The sequence below is a fragment of the Thalassophryne amazonica genome, chromosome 12, assembly GCF_902500255.1.
Source record: "Thalassophryne amazonica chromosome 12, fThaAma1.1, whole genome shotgun sequence".
Lineage (NCBI taxonomy): Eukaryota > Metazoa > Chordata > Actinopteri > Batrachoidiformes > Batrachoididae > Thalassophryne > Thalassophryne amazonica.
In genome coordinates this window covers 98,631,364-98,642,775 of record NC_047114.1, presented here as the reverse complement: position 1 = coordinate 98,642,775, position 11,412 = coordinate 98,631,364, and the positions used below count along the sequence as shown (strand labels likewise).

The 11,412-nt window shown below is 41.7% G+C and overlaps 1 protein-coding gene across 1 annotated transcript in view; it reads left to right on the top strand.

The window, feature by feature from the left end:
- Positions 1–134: 134 nt before the first annotated feature.
- The window catches only part of LOC117521320 (THAP domain-containing protein 5-like), a 55,199-nt gene continuing 43,921 nt past the window's right edge, over positions 135–11,412 (top strand). The window contains exons 1-2 of the mRNA XM_034182634.1: positions 135–1,074; positions 7,689–7,839. Coding sequence (XP_034038525.1) covers positions 670–1,074; positions 7,689–7,839 — 556 coding nt within the window. The 5' untranslated portion in view covers positions 135–669. The remainder of the gene's footprint in view (positions 1,075–7,688; positions 7,840–11,412) is intronic.

Here is an 11,412-nt window from a genome sequence, read left to right as displayed (position 1 = left end):
GAGGTGACAGCGTCCTTGCTGAGGTTCACTGTTCTTCTCCAACATTTAAAATTAATCTTTTATTCTTCTCATTTGTCCGAGTTCGTGGAGTGGTGCGTTTCAGTAGGTAACACACTTTATACATGAACCAAAAGACGGTAATGGATGCTGAGGACTCATTAACAGAAGAGTTTAGCGGGACGTTAGCAGCGGGGCTAGTTTGTAGCTGATTAGCATAGCAGCTAAACAGATCAAAGTTAACTTTATTTCTGTTTTCTAAACGTATGAACTGTTTCTAATATATTCACTGCAGTGGCTTATGACCGTAATGTCGGCAGTAAAATGCGCTTTAATGAAAACTCCTTTAATCGGAAGAAATATTTTTCAGAAAGGGACCAAAGGAAGCGCGTTCACAGAACAGAGTAGAGCTAGGCTAACGTTAGCTTTTGGGCTTAAAGAAGGGCTAGTTTTCCTGTAATTCTTATTTTGTCTGATAAAACCAAATTAAAAACATGCATTTATCACCTTTTATATGAGTTTTTGTTTTTGTTAATTAATGAATCGATAAAATAAAAATCTGATTGGTCAGAAATTTTATGACGTATGCGTCTGGGGACCAAGCTCTCGCCTTAATGTATCTATATTGAATCCTGTTTAAGTGAGAAAAAGTAGGAGAGCGTTTTAGTGAAAATGGGGTTGTTTTGCATGGCTCCCGGCTGCAGTAACGAGGGATACAAAAAAAAGATTATTAGCTATCATGCGCTGCCTCTGAGAAATAAGGAAAGGCTCGGGCAGTGGCTAAGCGCAATGAAACTAAAGGACCCACCCGTTACTAGGTTCTCAAAAGTGTGTAGCGACCATTTTGAGCGGGACTGCTATGAAAGAGATTTTCGAGCGGAGCTCATGGGTACGAAACAAAAGAAATTCTTGAAAGACACTGCCGTCCCGACAATATTTGACTTCAGTAAGTGTGTAAGCTCGGGGCGAGCCACAGTCAATGCGCGACCCGGAAACAGGATCACAGTCGAGCAGACCAAAGCCAACTGTCGCAGTGAGCGCAGAGACAACAGACGACGAAGGAAGACTTTGCAGGAGGTGAGTTTCAAAAGTACACTATATCAGTCTAGCTTAGGACATGATAGTCAGTTTTATTGTCAAGTAAGTTATCAGATACAAGGAACTTGTTCTGGTGTTGTTGGTGCTTAAACAAGAAAAAGGAATAAACACTTTTGTAAGAAGTAAACGAGTCAAATAAGCAAAACTATATTCACTGTGAAATAAATGTAATGCAGCTGTTAAACCATTGTCCAGTACCTTTCAGCGCAGGGATGGCAAACCTGCACTTTGTGGGGTGGGGTGGGGTGGGGGAATGACGTTCTCTGGCATTATTTCTTATTAGTCTAGCTGCAGATGGAAAGAAGCTTTTTGTGTGTGTGTCTTGAGGTTTTGGCTGCCAGAAGGAAGTGTGACAAAAAGTTTGTGACCTGGGTGGGGTGGATCAACCACAATCTTTCTCGCTTGCCTCAGGGCTCTGGAGGTGTACAGGTCCTGTCGGGATGCCACACTGCAGTCAGTCACCTTCTCTGCTGCATGGATGATACACTGCAGTCTGCTCCTGTCTTTACAGTGGCAACTGTGTACCAGATGGTGTGGGAGGAGGAGATGATGGACTCGATGGCATTGTGGAACTTCACCATCATTGTTTTTTGGCAGGTTGAACTTCCTTAGCTGCTGCAGAAGGTACACTTTCCGGTTTGCTGTCTTGGTGAGAGAGCTGATGTTCAGCTCCCACTTGAGGTCCTGGGTGATGGTGATTCCCAGGTAATGGAAGGACTCCACAATGGCAAATGGGAAGTCACACATGGTGATGGGGTTGGCCAGGACTGGGTTCTTTCTGAAGTCACCAACCATTTCCACTGTCTTGAGGGTGTTGAGCTCCAGATTTTTCTGTTTGCACCAGGTGATCCATCTCACGACTGTAGGCAGACTCGTTCCCAGCACAGATGAGTCTGATGACGGTTGTATCGTCCACGAACTTCAGGAGCTTTATTATAGACTGATGACTGGAGGTGTAACTGTTGGTGTACAGGGAGAAGAGTAGAGGAGAAAGAACTCAGCCTTGGGGGGGGGGGGGAGATCCAGTGCTGATGGACTGTGTGTTTGAGATGTGTCCTTCCAGCTTCACATGCTGCCTCTCATTGGACAGGAAGTCTCCACCTGCAGTGGAGTCGGGCATGCCACGCTGAGAGAGCTCGTCCTGCAGCAGGGCCGGTGATCGTGTTGAAAGCAGCGCTGAAGTCGACAAACCTGGCATAGTTTCCTGTGGAGTCCAAATGCTGGACGATGAGGTGGAGGGCAGTGTTGACAGCATCTACAGACCTGTTGGCTCTGTAGGCAAACTATATAGGATCCAGAGATGGCCTTGAGGTGTCTGAGGACAAGGCACTCAAAGGTCTTCATCACCACAGAGGTCACGGCGACGGGTCTGTAGTCATTAAGACCTGAAGTTTGTTTTTTGGGGATGGGGATGATGGTGGAGGCCTTGAAGCATGCTGGGACCTGGCATGTCTCCACTGAGTCAGAATCACTTTATTGTCATTACACAATGTATGATAAAATTTCCCTCGACTCCTCCTTACTAAAATATCAAATCAAATCAATTTTATTTATATAGCGCCAAATCACAACAAACAGTCGCCCCAAGGCGCATTATGTAAGGCAAAAGCCATACAATAATTACAGAAAAACCCCAACGGTCAAAACGACCCCCTATGAGCAAGCACTTGGTGACAGTGGAAGGAAAAACTCCCTTTTAACAGGAAGAAACCTCCAGCAGAACCAGGCTCAGGGAGGGGCAGTCTTCTACTGGGACTGGTTGGGGCTGAGGGAGAGAATCAGGAAAAAAACATGCTGTGGAAGAGAGCAGAGATCAATCACTAATGATTAAAAGCAGAGTGGTGCATACAGAGCAAAAAGAGAAAGAAACACTCAGTGCATCATGGGAACCCCCCAGCATTCTAAGTCTATAGCAGCATAACTAAGGGATGGTTCAGGGTCACCTGATCCAGCCCTAACTATAAGCTTTTTCAAAAAGGAAAGTTTTAAGCTTAATCTTAAAAGTAGAGAGGGTGTCTGTCTCCCTAATCCGAATTGGGAGCTGGTTCCACAGGAGAGGAGCCTGAAAGCTGAAGGCTCTGCCTCCCATTCTACTCTTACAAACCCTAGGAACTACAAGTAAGCCTGCAGTCTGAGAGCAAAGCGCTCTATTGGGGTGATATGGTACTACGAGGTCCCTAAGATAAGATGGGACCTGATTATTCAAAGCCTTATAAGAAAGAAGAAGAATTTTAAATTCTATTCTGGAATTAACAGGGAGCCAATGAAGAGACGCCAATATGGGTGAAATATGCTCTCTCCTTCTAGTCCCTGTCAGCACTCTAGCTACAACATTTTGAATTAACTGAAGGCTTTTCAGGGAACTTTTAGGACAACCTAACAATAATGAATTACAATAGTCCAGCCTAGAAGAAATAAATGCATGAATTAGCTTTTCAGCATCACTCTGAGACAAGACCTTTCTAATTTTAGAGAGATTGCGCAAATGCAAAAAAGCAGTCCTACATATTTGCTTAATATGCGCATTGAAGGACATATCCTGATCAAAAATGACTCCAAGATTTCTCACAGTATTACTGGAGGTCAGGGTAATCAATCAATCAATCAATCAATTTTATTTATATAGCGCCAAATCACAACAAACAGTTGCCCCAAGGAGCTTTATATTGTAAGGCAAGGCCATACAATAATTACGTAAAAACCCCAACGGTCAAAACGACCCCCTGTGAGCAAGCACTTGGCGACAGTGGGAAGGAAAAAACTCCCTTTTAACAGGAAGAAACCTCCAGCAGAACCAGGCTCAGGGAGGGGCAGTCTTCTGCTGGGACTGGTTGGGGCTGAGGGAGAGAACCAGGAAAAAGACCTGCTGTGGAGGGGAGCAGAGATCAATCACTAATGATTAAATGCAGAGTGGTGCATACAGAGCAAAAAGAGAAAGAAACACTCAGTGCATCATGGGAACCCCCCAGCAGTCTAAGCCTAATCTTAAAAGTAGAGAGGGTGTCTGTCTCCCTGATCTGACCTCCGCACCGTGGAAAATTCTACAGCTAGCCAGGCCCCTGTAGTCGGTGCGGACCATGGTAGCTTAGCCACCGTTAGTTTCCCTCTGGCAGATCCCGAGCAGCCGGGAAGGCAGGCCGACTGGGTGACTGTGAGGAGGAAGCGTAGTTCTAAACAGAAGCCCCGTGTACACCGCCAACCTGTTCACATTTTTAACCGTTTTTCCCCACTCGACGACACACCCGCCGAGGATCACACTCTGGTTATTGGTGACTCTGTTTTGAGAAATGTGAAGTTAGCGACACCAGCAACCATAGTCAATTGTCTTCCGGGGGCCAGAGCAGGCGACATTGAAGGAAATTTGAAACTGCTGGCTAAGGCTAAGCGTAAATTTGGTAAGATTGTAATTCACGTCGGCAGTAATGACACCCGGTTACGCCAATCGGAGGTCACTAAAATTAACATTGAATCGGTGTGTAACTTTGCAAAAACAATGTCGGACTCTGTAGTTTTCTCTGGGCCCCTCCCCAATCGGACCGGGAGTGACATGTTTAGCCGCATGTTCTCCTTGAATTGCTGTCTGTCTGAGTGGTGTACAAAAAATGAGGTGGGCTTCATAGATAATTGGCAAAGCTTCTGGGGAAAACCTGGTCTTGTTAGGAGAGACGGCATCCATCCCACTTTGGATGGAGCAGCTCTCATTTCTAGAAATCTGGCCAATTTTCTTAAATCCTCCAAACCGTGACTATCCAGGGATAGTCATGGAGTCATGGAATGCCATCCAGAGTAAGGATCTGGTTAGACACCATGTTTCTAAGATTTGTGGGGCCAAGTACAATAACTTCAGTTTTATCTGAATTTAAAAGCAGGAAATTAGAGGTCATCCATGTCTTTATATCTGAAAGACATTCCTGCAGTTTAACTAATTGGTGTGTGTCCTCTGGCTTCATGGATAGATAAAGCTGGGTATCATCTGCGTAACAATGAAAACTTAAGCAATGCTTTCTAATAATACTGCCTAAGGGAAGCATGTATAAAGTGAATAAAATTGGTCCTAGCACAGAACCTTGTGGAACTCCATAATTAACCTTAGTCTGTGAAGAAGATTCCCCATTTACATGAACAAATTGTAATCTATTAGATAAATATGATTCAAACCACTGCAGTGCAGTGCCTTTAATACCTATGGCATGCTCTCATCTCTGTAATAAATTTTTATGGTCAACAGTATCAAAAGCTGCACTGAGGTCTAACAGGACGAGCACAGAGATGAGTCCACTGTCTGAGGCCATAAGAAGATCATTCTAAACCCTGACTAAAACTCTTCAAATAGACCATTCCTCTGCAGATAGCTAGCTATGATAGCTGGGTCAAGTGATGGCTTTTTAAGTAATGGTTTGCATTAATTAATGGTAGGGCTTCCTTGAGCAGCCTGGTATTAATGGGGTCTAATAGACATATTGATGGTTTGGAGGAAGTGACTAATGAAAATAACTCAGAACAATCAGAGAGAAAGAGTCAAACCAAATACCAGCATTATTGAAAGCAGTTGAACATAAAGATATGTCTTTGGGATGGTTATAAATAATTTTTTCTCTAATAGTTAAAATTTTATTTTCAAAGAAAGTCATGAAGTCATTGCTAATTAATAAATATGAGGTGTAATATAAAAAGTGATGTGTGGAAGATGTCTGTGAACACTGGGGACAGTTGGTCTGCACAGTTCTTCAACATGGATGGGGAGACAGATTCAGGTCAGTCTTTTTTGCGTGGGTCCTGTCTCTTGATGAGCCTGTTGACATGGATGGAGATAGTCATGGAGGGGGAGGAGGTGCTGGTGGGTTGCAGCTGATGGTTGTTGGAAATGGTAATAGGACTGTTCTACTGTCTTTCAAATCTGCATAAAACACGTTCAGCTGGTTTGCTCGATGAGGGTTCTTGGCAGTGTGTGTGTTTGTGGTGCATAGTCACAGTCATACTAATGAGAATCATGGACAAAACTATAGAAGTGCAACAAAGTTCATCACTGTATTTGCTGTTTGTTTACTGTTGTGTGTGTGTGTGTGTTGCTATGGCAGCATGCACGGCCTATTTCATACATAATGTAAATGTTATAAACAATATATTTCTTTTGGGTGTAGTTAAAATAAGCATTTCCTGTTAGCAAAAAGTGATACTGACTTTTTCTGTATGTATATATATATACTCAACAAAAATATAAACGCAACACTTTTGGTTTTGCTCCCATTTTGTATGAGATGAACTCAAAGATCTAAAACTTTTTCCACATACACAATATCACCATTTCCCTCAAATATTGTTCACAAACCAGTCGAAATATGTGATAGTGAGCAGTTCTCCTTTGCTGAGATAATCCATCCCACCTCACAGGTGTGCCATACCAAGATGCTGATTAGACACCATGATTAGTGCACAGGTGTGCCTTAGACTGCCCACAATAAAAGGCCACTCTGAAAGGTGCAGTTTTGTTTTATTGGGGGGGGGATACCAGTCAGTATCTGGTGGGACCACCATTTGCCTCATGCAGTGCAACACATCTCCTTCGCATCATCCGTGAAGAGAACACCTCTCCAATGTGCCAAACGCCAGCGAATGTGAGCATTTGCCCACTCAAGTCGGTTACGACGACCAACTGGAGTCAGGTCGAGACCCCGATGAGGACGACGAGCATGCAGATGAGCTTCTCTGAGACGGTTTCTGGCAGTTTGTGCAGAAATTCTTTGGTTATGCAAACCGATTGTTTCAGCAGCTGTCCGAGTGGCTCGTCTCAGACGATCTTGGAGGTGAACATGCTGGATGGGGAGGTCCTGGGCTGGTGTGGTTACACGTGGTCTGCGGTTGTGAGGCTGGTTGGATGTACTGCCAAATTCTCTGAAACGCCTTTGGAGACGGCTTATGGTAGAGAAATGAACATTCAATACACGAGCAACAGCTCTGGTTGACATTCCTGCTGTCAGCATGCCAATTGCACGCTCCCTCAAATCTTGCAACATCTGTGGCATTGTGCTGTGTGATAAAACTGCACCTTTCAGAGTGGCCTTTTATTGTGGGCAGTCTAAGGCACACCTGTTTTAGAGCTTTGAGTTCATCTCATACAAAATGGGAGCAAAACCTAAAGTGTTGCGTTTATATTTTTGTTGTGTGTATGTATATATATATATATATATATATATATATATATATATATATATATATATATATATATATATATAGTTTATCTTGCCCTGTCATTTTGTATTGTTTCACTTGCTTGAAAACCAAGCATGTGCATTTGTGGTGTTTCTAAAATACATTTTACAATAGTCAACACCAAAATAAAATGTGTGTGTGCACAACAGGCCTGGGTACAGCTGTCCATAAAAATGATCAACACGCATTACAAATGCACATGTTGGTGGTAAGCAACATAGATGTAGGAATATTCTGTCCTCTTAACCCCACCCAACACACATACTTTTTTTTTTTGCAGTGAGAACATGTACAACATGTTTATACAAAATAACTGAAGAAGACGCATTGCATATGGCTCTGTTAATGCAATCTTCTCACACAAATAATTTATTGTTTTTCAGATACACATGCCATTGGACCTGGAGCTTCAGAACAGCAGCTTGGAACTTGGCAGAAGTAACATACCTGTACCAGGAAAAGCAAGGAAAACCATCGGCAAGGAGGACAAGCCAAACGAGATGGAAGCCATTCAAAATCATGTCACAAGATTCCGTAAGAGTTGCTGAATGAGCAGTTTTGTGGAAAAATAAAGGACAACAAGATTGAAAACAGTGACTGTCACATGAAAAAGTAGCATGTTCTGACAGTTTTGAAGAGTTATGAAACAAAAAAGATTTCCAATTCACAAATGAATGCAAATTTTGAAAATAATTTCAAATTTGTTTTATTTAACACTTTGACAGTTATACCAAAAAAGAGAGTTCTCTTTTAAGTGCAAAAATAAACTAACACAGCACGTTTTGAAATGTTAGCACGCGCTTTCTTTTTCACACTGTGAAATGTCACAAATTTCTGTCTCCAACGTAGGAGTTGGAGGCAGAAATGCATTTGCCCACAAACCTTGTAAAATTCATACAAAAACAAGTCGTGCCAACCTTATGGTGGTACATAACTACTTGTAGTTATAGCTGAGTATAGTTTGCCAAATTTGGCAAAATGAACTATCCAAATCAACACAAAATATGAGGGGTGATTGAAAAGTTTTGAGCCCAGCCAAGAAGAAACCACAACATTGGCAGTGGGCAACCCACATTTTTAAGTGATGGATCTGTCTTTGGTCACAAATCATTGCATGCAGTTATCTGGGTATGCCTTGATAAGGCAATGATTCGTCTTGGACATCTGGAACCTCATGCGTTTCTCATCAGCCTTGAGACCTATCATGAGTCATTCCCAGTTCTTCCATCAAAACCAAATGAACTCTGTCCTGGGAGAGCCCAACATTAGTCTCAATGTGACACTTACTTTTCAGTTAAGGCAGCTTGATACTTGCACGAATTTGATCTTTGCACTGCTGCACAATTCATCGTGCCAGTGCGTCCCCCTTTGTCCTGTTTGATGCCACGTGATATAAAATAATCATTTTGTAGCTAATGACACATTTGCTCTCAGAACTTGGCTGGTGGAACCATCTGTCAGAGCTCTATTGAGCTGAGTATTCCATTAACTTTAACTAGTAATGACTTCATGACTTTCTTTGCTAACAAAATTTCAACTATTAGAGAAAAAATTACTCATAACCATCCCAAAGACGTATTGTTGTCTTTGGCTGCTTTCAGTGATGCCGGTATTTGGTTAGACTCTTTCTCTCCGATTGTTCTGAGTTATTTTCATTAGTTACTTCATCCAAACCATCAACATGTCTATTAGACCCCATTCCTACCAGGCTGCTCAAGGAAGCCCTACCATTATTTAATGCTTCGATCTTAAATATGATCAATCTATCTTTGTTAGTTGGCTATGTACCACAGGCTTTTAAGGTGGCAGTAATTAAACCATTACTTAAAAAGCCATCACTTGACCCAGCTATCTTAGCTAATTATAGGCCAATCTCCAACCTTCCTTTTCTCTCAAAAATTCTTGAAAGGGTAGTTGTAAAACAGCTAACTGATCATCTGCAGAGGAATGGTCTATTTGAAGAGTTTCAGTCAGGTTTTAGAATTCATCATAGTACAGAAACAGCATTAGTGAAGGTTACAAATGATCTTCTTATGGCCACGGACAGTGGACTCATCTCTGTGCTTGTTCTGTTAGACCTCAGTGCTGCTTTTGATACTGTTGACCATAAACTTTTATTACAGAGATTAGAGCATGCCATAGGTATTAAAGGCACTGCGCTGCAGTGAATCATATTTGTCTAATAGATTACAATTTGTTCATGTAAATGGGGAATCTTCTTCACAGACTAAAGTTAATTATGGAGTTCCACAAGGTTCTGTGCTAGGACCAATTTTATTCACTTTATACATGCTTCCCTTAGGCAGTATTATTAGACGGTATTGCTTAAATTTTCATTGTTACGCAGATGATACCCAGCTTTATCTATCCATGAAGCCAGAGGACACACACCAATTAGCTAAACTGCAGGATTGTCTTACAGACATAAAGACATGGATGACCTCTAATTTCCTGCTTTTAAACTCAGATAAAACTGAAGTTATTGTACTTGGCCCCACAAATCTTAGAAACATGGTGTCTAACCAGATCCTTACTCTGGATGGCATTACCCTGACCTCTAGTAATACTGTGAGAAATCTTGGAGTCATTTTTGATCAGGATATGTCATTCAAAGCGCATATTAAACAAATATGTAGGACTGCTTTTTTGCATTTACGCAATATCTCTAAAATTAGAAAGGTCTTGTCTGAGTGATGCTGAAAAACTAATTCATGCATTTATTTCCTCTAGGCTGGACTATTGTAATTCATTATTATCAGGTTGTCCTAAAAGTTCCCTAAAAAGCCTTCAGTTAATTCAAAATGCTGCAGCTAGAGTACTAAAGGGGACTAGAAGGAGAGAGCATATCTCACCCATATTGGCCTCTCTTCATTGGCTTCCTGTTAATTCTAGAATAGAATTTAAAATTCTTCTTCTTACTTATAAGGTTTTGAATAATCAGGTCCCATCTTATCTTAGGGACCTTGTAGTACCATATTACCCCAATAGAGCGCTTTGCTCTCAGACTGCAGGCTTACTTGTAGTTCCTAGGGTTTGCAAGAGTAGAATGGGAGGCAGAGCCTTCAGCTTTCAGGCTCCTCTCCTGTGGAACCAGCTCCCAATTCAGATCAGGGAGACAGACACGATCTCTACTTTTAAGATTAGGCTTAAAACTTTCCTTTTTGCTAAAGCTTATAGTTAGGGCTGGATCAGGTGACCCTGAACCATCCCTTAGTTATGCTGCTATAGACGTAGACTGCTGGGGGGTTCCCATGATGCACTGTTTTTTTCTCTTTTTGCTCTGTATGCACCACTCTGCATTTAATCATTAGTGATCGATCTCTGCTCCCCTCCACAGCATGTCTTTTTCCTGGTTCTCTCCCTCAGCCCCAACCAGTCCCAGCAGAAGACTGCCCCTCCCTGAGCCTGGTTCTGCTGGAGGTTTCTTCCTGTTAAAAGGGAGTTTTTCCTTCCCACTGTATCCAAGTGCTTGCTCACAGGGGGTCGTTTTGACCGTTGGGGTTTTACATAATTATTGTATGGCCTTGCCTTACAATATAAAGCGCCTTGGGGCAACTGTTTGTTGTGATTTGGCGCTATATAAAAAAAAAAATTGATTGATTGATTGATCTGTCATTGCTCCCCAAATCACAGAGAAATTATCAACAGCTGCAAGTTGTCTTGTGCTCATCGTGTGGTGAACTCATTTGGAATCTTGTCTCAAAGGTAATTTATATATATATATATATATATATATATATATATATATATATATATATATATATATATATATATATATATATATATATATATATACTCGTATATATATAGTAATGGATCGGTAAAACAGTTGCATTTTCATTCCTTTTTATGAGTTTGATAATGTATCTGTAAAGTTATGTTTATGATAGGTGTAACAACTTGTCATAATCGTGCAGATGCCCTGTGCACAGTGACAGTGTTTTCGATTAGGTTGCACGATGTTGACGCCTAGTTTACGAATTAATGGGTGCCAAAAGTTTTCTTTGCGCACTGGCAAGCTGTCACGCACAGTTTACAACAGTTTATAATGAGTTTACTCAGATTTGTACAAGTGTCATGGTGCCTTTAGTGAGGACCACATCATGG